Raw genomic sequence first — 22,429 nt, 5'->3', positions numbered from 1 at the left:
TAGACAACAACATAGTATTATGGCTACTGTAAGCACGATAAGATAAGCATCATGGCTATCTTTATTATCTCCGTTGTTAGATGACGAATTCTAACGATTATAGAGTCATTTGCTTAGTAGTAGTGACGCTAATATGATAATACACAATAGCCTGTCAATTATTATAAGACGTTTTTACTTTTTAGCATCTAGAAACTTTTTCAACGTATATTTTAACATTTAATTACACATATTTCTTCATTAACTGTTTTTAAACTTGAGCGTATTAGCATATGGATGTATGTGTATACATACACACGGGTGTTTTTTTTTTGTTATTTAACATTTTATTCAGCTATATGCATTCCAAGTTACACAGAATTATTCAATAGCATTTTATTAATATGGTTACTTAAGCGAGATTTTCATATGAAAATATTTCTTCGATAAATCGATTGCTACTTTAGAAGGCTGCGTTCAAAAATATTAGAGATGTCATTTTATTCTTGTTGTTTAATGTTAAACAAGGACGAAATGAATTTTGAACGCAGGGAAATTCTAAACGATGGAAAATCAAAATATACTTTTGTAACAAAATACTGTGCGTTTTTTCAACAAAACCAATTTTTTAAATTTATTTTTGAAATGGCCATATTACCACCCGGTTTCCTCTTTCACCCATTATTTGGTGTTGCCACATGTTTATAAATCACGTCACAGGTAATAAATATGTCATAACTTTGAGTCTAGAATTTATTAAACATTTTGACAAATACAAGTTTCAATCGTTCAAGTTTCAATATAAAATATTGATTCTTGACAAAGTTATTGAATAAAATGTCAAAGCATGTCATATTACTCTTTCCTCTATTATTCCGCCACACATTTGTAGATTTAAGTAAAAGGAAATACAGATAGAAATAAAGTAGAATCGGCGCTTTGTTGCAATTTCATTGAGATCTGACATCTTTCAATCTGACTCTGTTAACAATGGGTCACTGAATTTTTTCCAGTTTGAACCCAAGCTTTGCTTTTGATGAAAATGTATCACTACTGGCAAGAGTTTTCACTTCTAATCGACTTTTCCCTAAAAACTTAGTATTATTTGATGAACTTGTAGCATAAAATAAACTCCCAGTATCCAGACGATTCGTGGGTATACTTTAAGAAGCGATTATCCCGGATTCGTGCAATCAATACCGACACGTCGCGCCGGTGCCGCGGTGCCGACGCGGTGATGGATGCCCGAACGAGGAGCCCGGTTGCGAAAGGTTCCGCGTTATCCAGCCGTGTTGTCGAAGCGGCGATTGCGACACCGACGATTGTGTCCTTCGCGTATCTGTAACCATCGAATGTGCGAGTGGCTGTCCTTCGATGCATCAATCGCTTCGTTTCAGCTCTCTCGCCCTCGAGGCGAGATTATCGAAGTCGTTTTTCTCTCCTCTGTTATATTTCCTTTTCTCTCAGGCGCCGTGGATTCCCCCCGAGGGAGGACACGCTGTTAGAAGGGAAACATCGGGGCCTCTCTTTCGTCCTCGAGTTACGGATGGCCCGAGGAATTCCACGGCAGTGATTAAACGGCGATTCGAGCGGATGATGTCAACTGAGGAGTCTTCGAGAAAAAAGAAACAGCTACGATAAACAACTTAAAACGAGTTTACAGCCAAGAGGCAACATGCTTGAGAATAGAGGAATCTAAAAGAGCGTGAAAGAATCTAAAGAGAGACAGAGAAAGAGAGAGAGAGAGAGAATCCGTTGTCGAGTTTTATTCCTTAGATAATTAATTAGCGCGTACCAATGCGGTAACGGTGTATCTTAAGAACGTAATTATTGTGCAAGAACCATACAAGAGTACCGGTAACGCGAAACGTTGCGGTGAGACGTTTTCTTTTGCGCGAAAATTCCCAGTATATTCCCTCGAGAGTATTCTCGCGGGGAAATAGTGTCCTTCTTCGTACGCTCGCGAAATTTTCGCATGTCACACAAGGTGACAATTCTAATTACACTGAGCAATCAAAAGTAAACCTTCTTTTGTCTTGAAATTTAATAAATCATTTCTTGTGTATTTTTGTCTACTAAATATAATATGAAACTGGATACAGAATATTTTTATCACATCAGTCTTCATTACGTCGGGATTTTGAGAAATCTGCTATAAAAGTCGCTGAAAATCACTTTTCATATTTTCCAATAATTAATAACTCGATACGCTACAAATTACTGTTATAAAATAAAAAATAGACCAAACAAAGGTAATTTGTAACACGTCTCAGTTCAGAGTAATAATTACCGAAAATTTCTAAAACTGTGCAATATTTAGCTACTTTTATAACAGATTTTTCAAAATATTGACTTGATAGAGACATTCTGCGTTCAAATTCGTGTTTAGCAGACAAAAATACATAAGAAATGACTCATTCAACCTCAACGCAAATTTCGTGTTGCTCAGCATTATAAATCGAGTCCTAATTACGGATCAAATTTGTAAAATTGAATATTTTACATATACATTAATAAATTTACAGAAACTTTTTTGTATTCTTTATTTTATTTGTAATTATTGTAATCTTTTCCTCAATAATATTGATATTTAGGAAAAAAAACGGAAAGAAACCTTTAATGACCTCTCTAATAAGCTCCTTAAATATCTCTTTAATAATTCCTTAAAATTATGACGCTCTTAGAGCATATTATATTCAGACTAAAAATAATATACATTAAAAATGTATGACATTGATATTTAATTATACCAATCTATATTTATATATAATTAGGACTTATATATAAACATCTTTGAATATTTCTCAAAATTCACAACCGATTTATTGAATATATAATACTGTTTCTTCGAAATGATAATATTTACGGCTTATCCTAACCGGAGCAACTTCTTTAAATACATACCATATACGACCGTACAATTAAATTTACATAAATTAATAAAATTAACATTATTTTAAACGACTCACAACTAGGACCGTAACCTTGTGTTACAACAGACGTCATGCCGTCGCCGTCATGTTTCAGTTCCGAGTGCATGACAACAACGTCATAACGTCACCGACTGGCACAGATGGTACTGCAGGCCGTCAGTTTACTTTCCATCCATCTCCGCAATTGTTCCGACTATCGTAACAATCCACAGTCGGGTTCGGCGACGTTGCTCCTCTCCATATTTGTGTTCCGTCTTTAGGTAACGCGCGCGTAACGCAATTGTTCCGATAACGTAAATGCGAACGCGAGATCGCGCCGCCGCCGCGCCGCACCGGTGTCGCGGACTTGCCGATGCACGGCTGACCTAGATTATATCCTTGCGATCCCGTTTTAATTGTGGAGCCTCGCGTCTCCCGAGAAGAGCGGAAGAGGACGAGATGTCTCGCGGTATCGCGCGACGATCGACGACATTTTCGAGCGATCGAGCGTCTTAATTGCAAAAAATCGCACGGCTGTTCGCGCGATTATCCAAGAGAGTCTGAGGAAGGGAGCGGAAAAGATCTCGTGTGATCGAAGCAAGGTTTTCCCACCTTATCTCACGAACGCGTCTTTTTCTCGATCTCCCGATGACGTCACGCGATGCACCTCATTGTTTATTACTAGCGTCGAGGAGACTATTCCATCTGCTCTCTCTCCGGCCGGCCTTCACCCGGTTAACTTCGTTCGGAAACTCAATCGACGCGCAGAAAACCGTCCCGTCTCGGAGGCACGTTTTACCGTCGCGTCGTCAGCTCGCGTTCGCCGCGTCGACGTGAAAAATCGACGTTGAAGAAAAAAGAGGAAACAAAAAATAACGTTCTCGTGAGCAACGAATTAACTACGGAATTTGCCATTATAATGACGGCGGAGACACGCGGCGAAATGTAGGACGCGAGTGGTCCGCGTGTCGCGAGAGCGCGCGCGCATGAAAAGTACAATTGCCGGGATAATTGCTGGAATTAGCATGCAAGCGGACCCGGACCGTATTAGCGGCGCGCGAGACGTGAAATAATTTAATCCAGCTTCCGCACATCGTCGGCGTCGACGAAGACTCGCCGCATTTGGCGACGCGAGTGACGATGAAAGAGAGTTGTATGACAAGGCAAATCGAATCACAGCACGAATCGGATTATTATAAGTTTTGAAACAGTTATCATTAGTTTTTTTCATTTCATATCTATTGAGTTGTACGCGCTCCCTGCAGCCGAAACAATAGACAACAATTCTGTATTGCGTGTGATTCAATATCAATCGACGATGGACTGAGAAAAAAGTTATCAACTCTTTACTAAATTTTTCAATTTTTTTAGGGGAGAAAAGGTTCGCACATTTAGATGATCGTTAGCATCATTATTATTAAATTGACTTTCAATTTTATATCGTAATATTTCTCGTTCAACTTGGAACTGGGTTTTAAGAAAAATTATACGGTGCGCGGTTATTTATTTCGTAAATTTGAAAAGGTATATAAAAATTTATAGTGCGTTTTTATATATCGATCAAAGTTCTCTATTTAATATGATATTTTTCAACTCGATTGAACGTTTTCAGTCCAATTATTTATGTATTTGAGTTAAATATAGAAAATGCTTGAACTTCCGTTTAAGCATTTACATACTTAACTACCTATACATATATTTAATTTAACTACATAGAAGCGTGAATTGAAGAAATTTTATCAGGATAAAAAATTTAATCAAATTAACAATTTTCTTCTGAGTGTACAGGCACAGAGATCGTCAGTGCGTGAAAAAAATTTTGTCTCTCATAAAATCACGATCCCAATTTGATGAACGAAAAGACTAATACGATCTTTCAAAAAGAGTATTAATTTACTTTTATTTTTATCAGAATTTATTTCTTTCAAATTGATCCGCTTCGCCCCTAATGATGGGACGAATCGGGTTTCCTCTTTTAATCTTTTTGCCATGCAATAAGAAATACCATATTTATATATCATCTTATTATGAAGCCAAAGATGTAAAGATTAAAAATTTATAGTAAAACTTAATAACAAAATTAGTTTTTCATTACTTTCTTTTTACGCATGAAGAAAAAAAATTGATCCGGTTCGCCTCGATCTACCCTACTTTTCATTCGCATTTCTTCTTCTTCACTTCCGTTTCGAAATACGACGCATTCGTCGTTCGCAGAAATTCTCGAGGCTCCTCCGCGCGTCTTATCTCGGAGAACGACGGGAGTAGAAGTTACCACGGCGCATCCACGTTCCTGCGATAAACCGGTGCCGATAGCGGCGTGCCTCGTTGAGCATTGACGCGTTTAAAAACGCGCTCGAAAGAGAGAAAGAGAGAGAGAGAGAGAGAGAGAGCGAGAGCGTGCGTGATGCGCGCGCTCGTGGCATATTAGATTCTTATATATCCGTGCCAAGGATGTATAAGAATCACAGCGAGTCCCGGCCATGTGGTGCCCGGCCTGGTGCGCACGAGGAGGATTCACCGAGGCACCTCTTATCTACGCCGCTCCGAGTAAGAAGAGTCGGATGATTTACGAGTTCGTTGGACCTACCGCCGCGCCTTTCGACCGCACGCCATCGTTGCGCGCGTTTCCTGCGCGTTACATCGTCCTGGACCTTCCGCGTCCCACTTTAAAAAGCCAAAAGGGACGCGCCGGGTCTCCCGAGGCATTCTCCCGAAATACGATGGAAAGTTAACGCGAGAATACTCTCTCTTTCTCTCCTCTTTCTCTCTACCTGCCTCCATCTTTTCCGCGTTGCGAATAACGTATGCGCTCTGGCGTGCGCGAATTAAACCGTTTATGCACGGATTATGCATTTCAGACTTCTGTTTCAAGCATCGCTGTAATCCCGGCACTAATCCGATGTTGTCCGCTTTAGCTGAGCCGCTTTCCGCGCATGCGTTTCCGTCTCGTGTAAATCAACTAAATTTGATCCGCATTAGATATCTCGGCCCGCATAATATAACATAACGCGCAAACACAGCTCGCTCCAGGGCTAGCTGTCGATAGCGTTTCGTTACGTCATACCACCCCCGCGGATATACGTATCTCGCGCTAGAGACGAGGCGAGCATGGCTAAAAATCTATGCGCGAAATAAGGATAATCCTTCTCAGCGCGATAACTCGTCGATCACAATGATACATTACATTCCGCGCGGGAGGCGAAACGAGGCTTTAAGCGGATAACCCGGAGAAATTCCCGAAATTAAACCCGATCTCATTTGCGCGCGCCTGACAAGGTTCGCCAAATTCCCGGGGCTCTTCCGAAATCAAAGTAAATTCCTGCGGAAGCTAACCTGGATTTATACGGGGCCAATAAGGTTCGTTAAATATGTACACCGGTGGTAGCTCGCGCTACCCTTTCCCTCCCTCTCCCCCTGCCCCCTCGACGCCGACGGACGTTTCGGCCGAAATTCCCGCGTCGACCGCGATAAACAAGCTCTGCCGCCGAGAAAAAAGTGAATTTAAAGCGCGAGCGGAGAACCCAAACGTATGTGCGTCGTACGTCCCGTATAAATGAATAAAAGAGCGCGCCTCCCCTTTTATCGAATACTAAGTACAGCACTTTGGTGTTATGAAATGCCATTTTAAATATGTACCAAAAAAAACCAAGTAGCGAATAATGTTCGCATTTTTTTTTCATTGCGCGAGGTTGCGTATATTCTGCGATTATATGCACCGTAAAGGGTTTGGTAATAATAATCAAGCTTCGATGAAATAATCTCGATTAAATGTTTGGTTAATGTAAGCCAAATATTTAGTAATCATATTGACAGTAACCAAACATAACAATAGTATCGGTTACTAAACGGTTGCTAAATGTTACCAAATATTTGATTGCACTAAGTGCATTTGATTGAAACTACTTCGCTAAAGCTTAACTGCTTTTTTTTATCTAGATGAAATTTCACTCTCAAATTTCTCTGAATAAATTTCAATTTTCATCAAATAATTTGCTAACGTTTGAATCAAACAACTATTTGTAGAACAAATATAGAACAAATATTGAAAAACGAGTTTCGAATTTTTCAGATTTTTTTTGAAAGTCTAGACAAAAACGGATGCGCCTACGAAGTAAAAATATGTATGTCTATACACTGAGAAAAAAATCTCTCAATGTACGAAGAATTATCGTCCAGGTTCAATTGTTATTAGCAAACTCTGCTCTCAGTGTAAGCGGCAAACGGTCCTAAATCAAAACGGAACGCAATCTTAGACTAAACGTCTAAGTTTCCGTCCGAACGCAGCTTTTCTCGCTTCATCCCGCGGCTCGGCGTAGGCGTTCGACGTTGTCGATCTTCGCGATACTCGAACTTTAGCAGCGAGTCGACGACGCTTATCTCACAATAGTCGCTTGACATTTTCCGCGATAAATCATCGCGAGGACGACGATGATGACGACGGCAACAAACGGCGCGATGACAAACACTCGCAAAAATCAATTGCACGAGACGCGAGGAAAGGGCGAAACAGCCGGTACTGCTTCCGGCGATGAACTTTCACATACCTGTGGACGACGTTAGCCAGAAGATCGTTGTGCCGTAATCTGTAATCGACGTCCACCTTTTGATAGTTGACCGTGAGGGTGCCGGCTCGAATGCATCTCTCGTACTCCTCGGCTGGATGGGCACGGAATTCCCTCGCGAAGACTTCCAGGATCTTCTCGCCGACCCATCGACCTTTCGTGAATGTCGTGAAGGTAAAGTAATAGGGATATACCTTACGGAGGCCTGAAACACAGAGAGCGCCAGGGACGACCATGAAGATCGATAAGAAGAGAGATAGAGAGAGAAACGATAATTACTTGGAGAATCCCGTAAGCCGTCTTTAAATGTCACGAGGTTTAACGGGCTATATTAGTTACGTTACGAAACGATTCGCGCGATTGCCGCGGGCACTCGCCCGCAATTAATCGGAGATTAGCATCCGAGTTGGCGCCGAGAGTGCAGCTCCAAGGCAAACGGGGTGAATGTGAATTACGAGAATATAATGTCTCGGTGGCGGAATCACATAATAAATCACATCGCGGCGCGGATACGTAAAAATGTCGCTGTTACTTGCGAATCCATTGCCGTCGCGCCGCTCTAAGGATGATTGCTTTCGCGGGTGAAATTTACGTCAAGATTAACATAAAATCGATCGCATTCTCCTCCTCTCCCGTATCCTTCTCCCCCCCCCCCTCTGATAAAAAGAACAAGAGGAAGAGAGCATATTTAAATTTCTGGAACATCCTGTTACTCCGATAGCGATTGACTTGGAGATTCGTTCTTCAAACGCTTCTTGCGCGAACCGCGTTATTTCTGGATTTCGCTTTTCCCCCTCCTCTCACCTCCCTCTCTTTCTCTTTCGTATTAAGTGGAAATTAATCCGTTGGTTCGAATCTTCGTTACGCGTCACCCTCAAATGAGATTTTCAGCCAGAGAGAAAAGCGAGGCGAGTCGGGAGGTTGATTAATAAGCCCGGATAAGAGGAATAATTTTCTCAGCTTCCTCGCAAGAGAGAAAGATCCGCGGCGCGGGGTTAATGAAAGATATACAGCACTTTATAAATTTAAAAGCGCGTCATATCATTCCTCGCTTGATTGGATAATTTGATAATATCTTTAAAAATTCTCTGATATACATGTATACATGTATCCAGAGCGCGTTCCTCCCTCCATTCTCGAGTAATTTTATTACGATACTGAAACAGTTAAATCGAGCGGCAGAAAATGTAGCGCAAACGTTCTGTCCGCCGTTACCGACTCGAGAGATACTCCACTGAGACTTTTACGACCCCGAAATGGCCTCCTTCACTGTCCATCCGCCGCCCTGAGCGCAGTTTGCCACGTTTCGAAACGTGCCGCTTGTCTCACTCCGGACAAGCCTTCCCCGCTTTGGGGACTCGTGTCGAGCAACTTTCCAGTTGTTTTCCGACCAGAAGAAAATAAATAACGAGAGGGGCGGTTTGATTAATGTCCAGTCGCGCGTCAAAGACGCTTTTTTTCCAATGTTACACCACTCGAGCTCCGTTGTTTAAAAGCCGGTCTTCTGTGCCTATATATAGAGATTTAATGAACGTCTGACATTTAAAATGAAAAGAGCGCGGAGGTATTCTGCGCTTCGTATCGCGATTGACACAAATGTTTCGTTTTTTCAAGAAAAATAAGGAGAGGGAGAGAGAGTAAGAGAGAGAGAGAGAGAGAGATTTTTATTCTTCCGTCTTTGAATTTTTAAACTTTACTTTACGAACGTATATTCCTCGACAACGAAATCGTTTCAGAATGCCGCTGCAGTATTCAACTCTACATTCGAGGCGGAAAGATTAATTTATTCCAGCTAGTCGAGTCCTTGCGGGAACAAAAGTAACGGGAGTGCGGGCACTACACACAAAGACTTTTCAAGTGGTCGAAGGAAATTGGAGACGCGGAACAAAAACGCATTCGTGTCAAAGGAAACCGCAGCAAGTGGTTCCATGGTACAACCGGATGAGCCGGACGAGAGCTCGACCTTTGTATAAGATCGAATCCGGAGAGCGCGCGAAGAAGATCCTGAATAAACAGAAACAATTCGCGAAGGGAAAGAAAACTCTCGTATTCTCGCCCGGCTAAAGTTACTTTAATTAAATTGGCCTCGGAACGTCGACGACGACCGGTACTCGTGCAGCACTCTTCGCTGGAACTAAAGGAGGTGGAGGTCATTTGACAATCGAAATGTCTCGAAAGAGCTGGCCATGCTCTCGGGACGTTCGGCATGGACCGAGTGAACGATTGATCCCTCTCGGGCTTTCGAGCTTTCGAGAAATAGAACCATCGGGACGCGGTCGTTTAGCCAAGAGCTTCTCTCGAGAAACGGAAGGAAATCGTCTTCGCGCATACGAGAGAAAAAAAGGAACGCGTTCGAAAGCAAGAGGGGGGGGAGAGAGAGACCGAAGGGAAGCGAGTAAGAAAGGAAAAAAGAAGATTAAGGCAGTCTGCTTATAGACCGTAAAGGAGAGAGCTTTTCCTTCGGGGTTGAGAAATATATCATCTTCAGCAAAGAATTCGCATCACGAAGACGTCGAACGTCGGTACACGTTGATATGAATTGACAATAAAAAATTTGCTACATTATTGTCGCCGTACACTGCGTCGAGCATATCCATCTAGAAGAGAGTTGCCAAATGCGTACCACTTAAGCTATTTTTTATTATATTTCACATTGGGTGCTGTTTTGGATGGAAATCAAAATTCGAAATTGTAGCTCGTTTAGGTCATCTATTATTACATGTTAAATCTTTCAATAATAACTAAATTAATTTGTTATAAGCTTTTTTGTAACGGGTGCTACACAGGTGTGATTTATTTTATTAATTACAAGCTATTCAAGTTGATGAAAAATTTACATCGGATATACCTTTTTTAAAATGCTCTTTACTTTTTACTTTTGTTACTAAACATTGCTTGTGTAAAATAAAAAGGCTAAGTATTGAAAAGGTACGCATTCAGCAACTTTCCCCTATAATTGTGTAACAAAATCCTCGAGTTAATAAGAACGTAACAATGACTGAGGAGCTTTACGTCCGGTAACCTTGCAATTAACCGTAAAAAAGTCACTTTACCCTCGGTTCGTTTATTCTCAGACGATCTACGTGGATTCCATCGAGTCGCCCGTACAATCATAGCTTAAAGTAATTACGGTGCTATTACACACCACCAATGGGACACGACCGCCGTCGTATTCGTTGCAGCGGGCCAGTAATTGCTACGATGTCGAGGTTGTTCCCGAGGCCCTCGACATCTTATCCCCGGACAACTGCAATACTTTCTTTACCTCCCTCCGTTTTCTCCTCGACACGCTCGCGCGGTATCTCTGTCTCGTCTTTCTCTCTGTAACATCATACCAAGCTCTCGATTTTCCTCTCGATACTCCGCGCACGGAAAATCCGTCGGCACGCCCGCGGAATTTCACCCCCTTCAGAAAATCTCTTTCCTTCGTCGATGTTGATATCTACCCGACCGATCCTTGAATCCTGCCGACGTACATGGGAGTTGATTTTCGAGAAACACAGAGCCGGAAAAATCAAAATGTCTGACGCAAGCAATATGAGAAGGAAGCATTTCTCGAGAGAGCTCCGTTGTAAAGAGGCACGGCTAAAGTCACCGTAATCGGCGAGAGGTGGCCGTTCTACGTCTAGTCATTCGACATCTTATTTTTAGTATTTATTCACATTCATTAAACTTCAATTAATCATCGAGATATTCAGAGGACAAAATACGTAATGAATATAGAGCACAATTAATCAAGAAATGAAAAATTTAATCAAGATAAAGTCAACTTTTAATATTTTCTAGAATAAAAGCATGTAATTCAAATTTCAAACTATCTTAGAAATAATATTACCATCACTCAAAAAAAATTAGCATCAAATCGTTACACTTCCGTTACTTTCTTGTGATATTATAGTAAGTCATTGCACGAAGAGAATTTTGTTAAAAAACAAATATGAAAATAATTATGTTGAACGATTAAAAAATTTATATTGAACATTTAAACTGATTGTTAAAATACCAAAGCTATTCGCAGCAGTATCATCATGCTAGAACGTCTTACATAATTATTTTGATAGTCTAACATAAATTATTTTCTGATCTGTATCTAGTTAAATTTTTAGATTTTTAGACAGTCAAATTGTTCTTTCCCTATAGATTTTATATTAAATTAATTAGATTCAATATTAAGTTACCGCAAAAATCGATCTCAAATTTCCTTCAGATTTCCAATAGAGCGTACACCGCATTTTATTCGCAACTTTAACTCTAGGAGCTACTACTACTAATTTTGTACAAAACAGAGAGTGATTCCTGGTATCGATTATCGGCCGCATCGAGCCGTGCTTTCAGAATGTCAGAGGGAAGCAAAGCCACGTCTCGTCGTGAGTCAGCTCACGGTGAGCTACGGAGAGCTCGAGGGGTGACCCCGAGCCCTAACGTCCCGCCCGTCTGGAACGACGCCTTGTTTTACGAGTGGCAAACCAATGGCGGTGTCGTCGTGGGCCGCTTTGGGTTTCATTCGCTATCGATCGTGTGCCCACACACAACGTGGCACTCTAGCGGCTCGTGTATACGCACGGCCGCTTTTACAACGGCAGTAAACACACCCTCAGTTGCAACGCGGCCCGCCCGACTAGCGTTTTTGCGGCGCCCCTTTTCTATCGTCTCCCGTTCGAAATGTCTTGCTCACAGCTGATCGCGACAACACGACACTCTCGTGACATCTTTAACCTTTAATTTACGAGCTGACCTCATTGGATCCATATTAAATCTCTCAATGCTTCAGTTGCTTAATAGAAGAATTTATTAACGTACTTTAAATAAGAGTAAGACTGATTATTATTAGTTTCGATTAAAAATAGATAAATGAGTTTTATTTTATTAAGTTAAGAGTATAATAATTAAATTTTAATTAAAGACGTAAAGTAATCCCAATTATAGGTCATTTGAAATAATTTTCTTCAATTCGTGTAAATTTATAATAACGATCAAATATTTAAAAAAGTTGATAATATAAACCATAAATATTACAATTTCATAGAAAATGTATTATGTATTCAATAAACCTGTTGTGAATTTTAAAAAAATGTTTAATTCCCAATTACTAGACGGTATAACTAAATGTATGTTAACGTATATTTTTAAGATATGTTACTGTATGTTTAGTATAATAAATACAATTTTCTAAAAACATTATAATTTCAAAGAATTATTAAAAAGATGTTTAGAGAGCTTATTAAATTGAAAGGTTATTAAAGATAATTTTCCTTTTTTCATCTCAAAATATCAATATTAAATATCAATCAGAAAGTAATTTTACATTATAATATTTACAAAACATTTTTTAACGTAAAAACTTTTTTGCAATTTTATTAATATATGTATGTCTATATAAAACATTTAATTTTACAAATTTGATCCATAATTAAGATTCAACCCATAATTGGGACCATTACTTTAATGTAAAGAATTCCCAAATAAAGATCAAGGTTGTTTGACGGCGAATCAGATCAAATCAAATTTTATTTCATTGTTCGAATCCGGATCGATAAATTATCTGAATCCAATCGAATCATTGAAACATATCTTTTAATTACTAACATAATCGTTATTTTGGAGAAAATTTTAAAACAAATATTTCAAAAAAAAAATAATATAAATAATAAAAAGAGTTTTCTATGTAAGAAAATATTGAGATTATTTAGTAATATAATAAATAGTTCGCGCATCGCTTTTCTCAAAAGATGCGAGAAAAAAGTAACGAAAAAACGTAATTTACTCGCCTTTCAAAAAACACTAATGCTTATTTCCTACAATATTAATGATACACAACAGTATTCCTGATACCGGTTCTATAATTTAAACACCTTAATGGCCAATTGAATATATTTATCTATTTATTTCTGGGTAGAGATTTCATTTATTTATGTACTATCGGATGTAATTCACGGTCGGACGAAACACGATCGAGGAGGACCTCGGCACTGCAGGAGAGAAGGTCCCGCGGGAGAAATCCAGCGAAAATAATCGCACGTCCCTGCGAAATTCATGGGCGGTGTATTGCGAGCGGTACCTGGATATCGCTAAATATTTGACACCGAGTTTTCTCGAGAAGATCGTAAATACCGTTTCGTAACCGGAAAAGTCCTTAATGGCGTTACGCACCGTATGTAAATGTATGGTAAACTTCGCCTAGAACGTATAGTACGTTGCAAAAATGCATCGCCGCAAGCCACAAAAACGAGCGCACAAAATATATACGTGTGTGTGTGTGTGTGTGTGCATGTGTAAACATAAACAATCTTCAAATCAGAGTACAATCCACGCTCGTAATGTATTCCGCTCGGCGCTTCGAACCGTGTACCCGCATACACGGAAAGAATTTTTTTTTTCCTACCTTTAAATACCGCGTAAACTCTTCCACTTTTTCCTTTTGCCAATCAAATTACCCACATAAATCCTGCACCCTCCTCCGCGCCCAGACCAAACAGGGCGCGCATATACCGATTCGCTCGCAAGCGCAATCTTGCGCACGGCACGGATACGCGCGTTTAATATTTCTTCGGAAATCAGCCGTCCTATGTTACACACATCGGCCCGACTTACACTTTCATTCCCCCATTCGCGGCATCCGTGCCTCCGATCAAACGATAATAAAATATGACTTAAACCGGTCGCGATCCAACTCTCGAAATACCGTATCGATCTTCGCCCGTACACATGTATAATTCATAATACTTCGGCGCGTTTCGCCTTCCACAACGGAGAGAGAGAAGAGCTTCGCATATTTCCAAAGTGTTCCCGCGCGCATACGTACACATATAAATGTTTTATCATTCTAAATCCTTAACCGTGTTCTGTCGCCAAGTAAAACCCGCCAGCTGTTCGTTTCGCATAACACGCGTAAAGCGTGAGCGTCTCTCCGTGCGGTCGAACGGATGAAAAGGAGGAGAGCCTGGCATCGTCCGCGCGCGGTTGAAATGCGACGCTGGATGCGGAGGATGTTGCATATCCGGCGCATACAGGGTGACCGCGAGAGTCCGTGCGCAAGCTCTGCGTGACGGATCAAGTCCATCGATCAGGGCGCGGGATGTGTACCTTCTGTAACTTGATCGAGCTCCGCCGCGTCTACACCCCTTCACCCCTCACCCTCGAAAAATTCTTTCGCAAACGCGCGCATTCGATATCGTGACACATTTCCGTGACCGAGCGTTATCGTGGGAGACCTCGCGCGAATTTACGGTCACGCTGTATATAAGGCATGATGCTCGATGTATGTTGTCCCACGGATCATCGCACCGCACGCGAATTTCGTGTAATCTCGATACCCCGCCGACGTTCGCTAGTAAATTAGTAAATTCGGGGATTGTGTTACCCCGTTCGTGGGCGGGCGGGTGTATGTAATTCGCACGGAGATAAGATTAAACGAGTGTATGTGAACTGCGTGGTGTGTAAGACGCGGAGATACAGGGAGAATTTATCGCTGTGAAACCGGATAATAAGGCGTCGTAAAAATTAATCGGGATCGGAGATCGACGCGCGTTCTCCGCGATCGCGGGACGAGATTTACACGCTTATGAGGGATAACAACGCACGCCAATCTTCGCTCACGAGTCGACAACTGACCGCCATTAGAAAAGCGAGATAAGAAAAGCCACGAGCTGAACGCTAATCGAAAATAAGGTACCTCAACCGAAAGACCCACCTAACTTGTATTATTTTTTCTTTTTTATAAACTCTATTTATAGAGAAATAAACTAAGTAAGAATAAAATGTTTATTTCAATCACTCACAAAAATAAAATTGACTTTCACATGGAGTATTTGTGAATAAACAAAAAAATTTTTTCAACTCTGACATTGGACTTTATTTTTGCTATTTTTGATCTTTAATAAAGCTCGAATTAAAATGTAAATGTAAATATATATTTATTCAGTACAGAAACCACTAATTTAATTTAAATATGCACCATAAGTAAATATTTCATTATTACTGTTCGAATATCTATTAAAATCTAGAAACTTTTTTCTCTCATGCATACATGCATTAATTTTTTTCTGTAGTTAGAAAATAATAATATTATAATGTTATGAAAGATATTATCATATAATGTAATAAACTATAAAATAATGTGTAGTTAATAAGCTTTGCGGTGAATTTTTATAAAAACGGCTCATTTAGCCACTTTGTCATAAATTTTTAGTTGCGCTAAATAAACGGTTTTAATTCGCCAGCCCTTTTTCACCTACTTTCTATGACACGCCTTTTAAGCGTATATCCTAAACATAAAGCGCGTTTCTAAAAAATGTAAAAGTTAAATTTAAAAGTGAGCTTTATTCGGCTCGAGATATCTTATTAATCGTAATCTCAGTGATCGCGTTGTCCGCGCGCGAAGAATTCTCTACTGGCAGCGGGCTGACCTCTGATCGAGCGTTACTACTCGCAAGAATAATATACCGTTACGAAGGTACCTTATCTTTCAATAAATCTTGCGTAACGATTTCCATCGCAAAACAATCATGTGTTATTTTTGCGGAAATGAGAAATCTCGCGCTGCCTGATATATCACGGGCAATGTCGCCTAGTGGAATGGAATAAAAAATACGCTTGTGTACGTCGCGCGGATACGTTCTCGGGTTAATCGAAAAGCGTGTCAGCTGCCATTTTTTAAATCGTGAAACTCACCGAATGACGTTCGGCCATTACCGTATCGCCGGCTGAGCTCATTCGGATTTTAAAGCGTCAGGCCGTGTAAAATAACGACCGCTTTTTTCCCCTCCTTCTCGCGCTCGCGCATTATATCGGCCCGGGGCATTTAATCCGCGTTCTAAATCTGTCGTTTAATCCAATGCGTCGATCTAACGATTGCGCCACGTAAGGATCCGTAAGCGAGAATCATTACGGCCAAGTAGTTCATCGTTATACTTAGTCAATCAACGTACAGGATCTAGCTTGGGCCGACGTTCGCTATATCGTGCACACGATCTCTGTTTGTCCTCCGTTAAGTACAGGATGAAACACGAACGAACCGTGAACTAACACAGGCCACGCGGTCGCAAAGTTAGACGAATTCTTCGTCACGCACAGGTTGTTTTCGTTGGTTCTACATGCGATGAATTAAATATGCAGAACGGCGCCAAGGAGGAGGGTATAATATGAATATGAATCAGGTCGCCTCTAATGCGACCTGCGGCCTCTCGCGAGTAGCTTCCCTTCGAAAGGAACGTCTGTTTTACTTTCTCCTTTTGTTTTCTTTTTCTTGGATACAATAAATCTCTTGAATTGTATGTCGTTACACGTTGCGTTCGATTCACTCCGAATAATATTTGTGTATCGGCTCATAGCGTAGGCAGGAAAAATTTACTGCTAGAAATACCCGCACGCGTTCCATTTTCTAGTCGCCCTTTCCTATTTTCTCGCGATTGGGAAAGTTCGCAGACATCAAAGTAGGAAGCTCGTAAAACACCGAGTAAACTTACGGTCCTATATCTCGATTCGACGGCAGCCTGACTTCTATTACAGTCACTATCTTCCTTCGAAAGTATATTACATCGCGAGTTACGGAATCTCGAGATGTAGCGTTCATGTCGCGCCGCAGAGGTACCCCTCGCAAGAGTCCGTGGTTCCGCGGCCCCGTTTCCGTTTTACGATTTCATTTCTGTTACAACGTTAATTAACCAATTGAGCGATTCAACCGAGCTTCGCTCGCGTTAATTTCCGATATCCATCATCAAATTCTTCCGCTCGCGACGTCAAAATCCAATATTGTAAAATAAATTGAATAAACGGGCGAGTGAAAGAGATGTGTCACTTTCCCAGGAGAGTCATCGAATAATTATATAATAATGTATAGGGGATCTAGAGAGTTGACTCTCTTCCTCGTGATATCCGGTCTTCCTCTTCTATTTCTGTTTTTAGATTAGTTTTTTGCTTTTACATCTTTAGTCCCTGTTACCGCTTTATTTATATCTCTCGTGTGTAATTGCAGATTATAATATTTAATTCATAAGAATTTTCACATTTGCTTACTAATTACATACATTTCTCAAATGCGTCTTATATCCGCACGTTAATTTTTTTACACTTTTATTTGTAATTTTCTCATCTCATTGTATTTTTCTTAACTGATAATATTTTGCATTTTTTGTACATGTATGTCATTTTTATTGTATTGCGTTAGATTTTAAGGATGTCTCTTGAGGTGCATCTTTTGTTGCTTGTACTTTAATCAAATTATTATTATTATTATTATATGTGTATGTAAAACGCTTTATTATAATAATTAAATAAATTAAGTTAGAAGAAATTAAAAAGATTATGTTTGAGCAAAGAAATTGCTGTCGCACATGTATATCTAATATGACAAAACCATTTCCAGTGATGATATACGTTACATTTCGCATTAACCACCCTCTAACTCCAGAATTTCCAACGTTTGCCAGACATGACGTAGAAAATCGCACAAGAGCTTCCGGCGAGCAGGTGGGCGTCGAAGGAGCTCGTGTTCCCGTAGTCGCAAAGGGCTGCCAGCGTAATATTCTATTCCTTCATGAAGAACGTCGGCGAGTGCCAAGCCTCGTCTTCGGGGCGTGCTCAAAGCAGCCAAGAGTGTCTTTATAGCCAATTAGAGCGGCGCATGTTGGCAGATTGTGGTGCAAGGAGGTACAATACATCCCAGAAGGTCCCCCGTTGTGGCGGATAGAGCGACTGCTCGACGTAATGATATTCGAACGTATCGCAACTGCGATTTATAATTTACTAGCAAAATAACGAAACGCGACGTATATCTCATCTCATTTCAAATTCGTTTATCCAACAAGTTTCTCTCTTTCTTTCCGGGACATTCGTCCTGAATAAAAGCGATTTCGAAACTTTACGAAGAAAGGGACGTGGGCAAGAGGGAGGTGGGGGGTAGGGACGAGAAAAGAGGAGAAAAGGTGGCTGGTTAGCCGGGACCGAATTACCAAGAGCCAGGATCTCCCGGCTCGATAACGTACGCCGGGTTCCTTAACTTGAGGGGGGGGGGGATAAGATCGGATCTAGATTTGAATCACGTAGAAACCCGCGTCTCGGTTTCTCGCCCGCAAGTCGTGCACGCGTACGTTTGCCGACCTGGGGATCGAGCTGATCGCAGATGGCGGAGATCCCAACGTGTACCACGCGCGACGGTAAGCCGACGTTTCGGATTTCAGGGCTTCCAAATCCGGCGTTTGTGGCGTTACGACGTGCCATCCGCTACCGTGAGTACGGTCAAAGCCGCCATTTCCCCGAACAAGATCCTCCAGAATGGGATCTCGTAGTTTCAATCAGCTTCTAAATAATATCGCGGCTCGAAAATCCTAACATCCTCCTAACGTCCTTCTTTCGGAAATAAATAATTTAGTACGACAAGTCGCTCTCTCGTTCCTTTCAGGAATCCTAAATCTAAGGCTCCCCTCCCGCCCCTCTTCCCTTTCGGGGAGGGAAAGAAAAACGGGAAAACTATTACTCGAGAGCGTGACTTGAAAACCCTTGCGACCTAGTCTGGACAATGCGGCGACGCCCTTAATTCTCGCAACGAGCTTGCGCCCGCGAGCATACCTGCATACCTAAAGCATCCCGGCACGATGTCTTCGGGTTCGATCGAGCGTGGTGCATTTAAGGGGCGCAAGATGCACAGGGAACGGGGATGCGCGAGAGCGCGTAGTTGAAGAACGTATGTGCAGCAGCTGTCTGTCTTCCGAATGGCATTAATAGGTCTTTGTTTTGCTGCACGTGTGAGAGGGATGGAGTGAGAAGGAGAAAGAGAGAGAGAGGGGAGAGGGAGAGAGAAGATGCCCAGCGCGTCGTTCGCGCGGCTCTATTATTCGAATGTGGAGCAGATATCGGTTGTCGATATTGCCATTCGCTCGTCTAAATATCCGATCGATCGATCCCTTTTCTCGCGTCTCTGTAACCGACCTGGTACGACCATTCTGTATCTCTCCCTCTTTCTCTCTCTCTCTCCTTCCCTTTCTGCCTTTCTTCGTGCGTCTTCCGCCGATGGCAATTCCGTATTCTCGCCTCGACTTCCTCCTCCTCATCTATTCTCCATCTCCCGCTCTTACTCTCACCGCAGCAGTGAACGGCCGTTATCGCAAACGGCAACCCTAACTCGCGATAATGAGCTCACGTCGGCGTACAGCACGTATCGCTCGATCCGACAATGCTGTACGATCGTTCCCGCTGGAGACGGGTTTTCTCTCTTTCTCTTTCTCTCTCTCTCTCTCTCTCTCTCTCTCTCTCTCTTTCCTCGCGCTGAATGTACACGTTAATCGCGCCAATGGCTCGGCGAAAGAAGCGCCGACTCGAACTACTGAAAAAGTTAACCATACCGCGGTGTAGTCCGCACGAGGTACAGGAGAGATTCCCCCGAACACTAAAAGCACTAAAATTGCGGTCTATCGTCTATCGCTTTAACGATTCGCTGGCTCGATAAAAACACAATTAAAAGATCCTTTACAGATTGTTCGCGTTGCAGAAATAGAATTGTTCAACGAGCTGCACTTCATAAAATGTAATCGCGTTACCGAACTCTTGCTAATTTCCTGGTCCCCGTGCTGTACCTCGCGACAAAATTGTTAAACTTCCTTTTCTAGGATTTGCGCATAGCGCGATAAAACCGACATAAAAAGAGAGAGAGAGAGAGAGAAAAAAACCGCGTCGCAATCGGTTTGCGTTCGATGGAAATGGAAATCGCGACGACTCTCCACGGGAGTATCTAACTCGCATTGATTATCGGGCGCACGATGAACCGATAAGTCTCCCTCTCGAAACGGTGATTTAATTATTCCCCAGTCGCATCTCCATTTCCACGGCGCGCGAGCGCTTTCGGAGTCCGCTTTCCTCGCGTCACGGCGTCTCGCGTTATCGCGGCCAGTGATAATGAGAGCTCGTGGCGTTTGCCCGCCACCAGGCGATCCAGACGACGATGTCGGATAATACCATTGCTTATACGGAGTACGGAGAGAGTCCGCCGGGGCGAATGCCGGATATTCCGATCGCGGGACGTATTGGCACACGATAAACCAGCGGCAGCCAGTAGCTGCAGGCAGCTGTAGCCGAATCGAAATTGAATTAACTGCCATGCATATATCCACCACGCGCGGCGCGGGAGTTTATATGTGACGCGACAGTTTTATTCCGCAAAAGAATACGATACCCTGTATCGTTCGACAAGGGTTATCAGCGGCACCCGGCGAATGCGCTTACCCGCCCGACTCTTTTGAAGCTTTTCTTTGAGTGACGGAGCGCCTTTACCTTGGTTGAAAGATTAAAATAAACGTTTCTTTGTCATTCGATTTGAATTTTAAATATACGAGCTGTCAGAGAACTCTTATGTTAACTCGCGATGAATACTTGAAAAATTGATGATCATAAAACTTGAAATATTAAAGACGTTTTTAAGAGAGATGTCGAGGATGTTTAAGATCCTGAGTGGATATTTCAATCTAGAGCGAAAGTGACCTATTTTTGGAAATTTTTTTTTAAAGAAAATTGCTGCACGTATTTTTCTACGTTTTTATACATTCACTTGTACATGTTTGTGCGATATCTACAAATTAATTTATTTTCATATTAAATTCAATCGATTTCATTAAAAAATCAATATTTGTTTTTTTAAAATTGCGTCATTTTAATCATTATATCTACTTGTACATGTTTGCTATATCTCTACAAATTGACTTTTTTTTCATATTAAATTTATTTCGTTAAAAAGTAATTTTTTTTTAAATGCGTCATTTTAATCGTCATATCTATTTGTACATGTTAGCAATATCTACATTAGAGTTATTTTTTTTTATACATGTTATAAATTCAATCGACTTTGTTATAAATACTGTTAATCCTTGTTTATTAAAAACCGCGCCATTTTAATTATTTCTAATATTTTTTATTAATCCGATTCTTTGGACAATAAGAGGATATGTATTTTATGAAAACGTACTTGCACATGTTTGCTATATCTACAAATTAATTCCTTTTTTTCATGTTAAATTTATTTCGTTAAAAAATATTTTTTTAAACCGCGTCCTTTTAATCGTCATATCTATTTGTACATGTTTGCAATATCTACAAATTAGCTGCAATATTTTTTCACATATTTTAAATTCAATCGACTTTATTATAAATACTGGCAATACTTGTTTTTTAAAACCGCGCCGTTTTAATTATTTTTAAAATTTTTCATTAATGTTATTCTGGGCGATAAAAGGATGTTTGTTTTATGAAAACGCAAAAGTTAAAACCGATGGCTTTATATAATACAAAAATTAATATATATATATATATATATATATATATATATATATATATAAACCTATACCAAAATTTGTAGGTACTATATATACCATAGATTTTCAACTTTTTCCGGCTCATTGCCTTCTTTTTAAAGCTTTTTTGTTCAGAGCCCTTCGATAAACTGTCACTATTATCAAAATATCCAAGTGTAATCATGCGAGTAATTTTTGAATTTTAAAGTTAGACTAAAAATAAAAAAAATTAAATAATTAGAAACTAAAATTTTAAAGCTATTAAGCTTTAAAAGCTATAATAAAGCAACAAAGATAAAATTATACTAAATAAAAAAAAAATTATTAAATAATTGTCATTAATGAGAAGTTTGGATCTGGTGTGAAATATTAATAATTTGTCTAGCGCGTTCTTACTGTCCACTTACTCCTCAACGCCTCCCTTTCGGATCTCAATGCTCACCAGTAAGAATCCATGGTATATACATTAAATATGTACAAGCAGACATGTGAAAAATGTAGAAAAATACATGTACAGCAATTTTCGTTAAAAAAAATTCTAAAAACTGACAAACTTTATCGCGTTCAAAAATACTCCCTTAAGAATCGTTCTCAATATTCAACACTTTAGACTATCCCAAATTAGCAAACAATCTTCATGCTTACGTAAATTTGTTTAAAATTCGAAAATAATGAATTGGAAAGCGACGGTGACCACGGG

The 22,429-nt window shown here is 40.6% G+C and overlaps 1 protein-coding gene across 4 annotated transcripts in view; it reads right to left on the bottom strand.

Moving 5' to 3' along the window:
• Nucleotides 1-22,429, bottom strand: part of LOC105198399 (RNA pseudouridylate synthase domain-containing protein 2) — a 150,325-nt gene that overhangs the window by 23,519 nt on the left and 104,377 nt on the right. For all 4 annotated transcript variants that reach the window (XM_011165093.3, XM_039457942.1, XM_039457943.1 and 1 more), the window contains one exon: nt 7,436-7,658. In XM_011165093.3, coding sequence (XP_011163395.1) covers nt 7,436-7,658 — 223 coding nt within the window. The remainder of the gene's footprint in view (nt 1-7,435; nt 7,659-22,429) is intronic.

Source organism: Solenopsis invicta, chromosome 15 (genome assembly GCF_016802725.1).
Source record: "Solenopsis invicta isolate M01_SB chromosome 15, UNIL_Sinv_3.0, whole genome shotgun sequence".
Lineage (NCBI taxonomy): Eukaryota > Metazoa > Arthropoda > Insecta > Hymenoptera > Formicidae > Solenopsis > Solenopsis invicta.
This window is presented reverse-complemented; position numbering and strand designations above follow the sequence as displayed.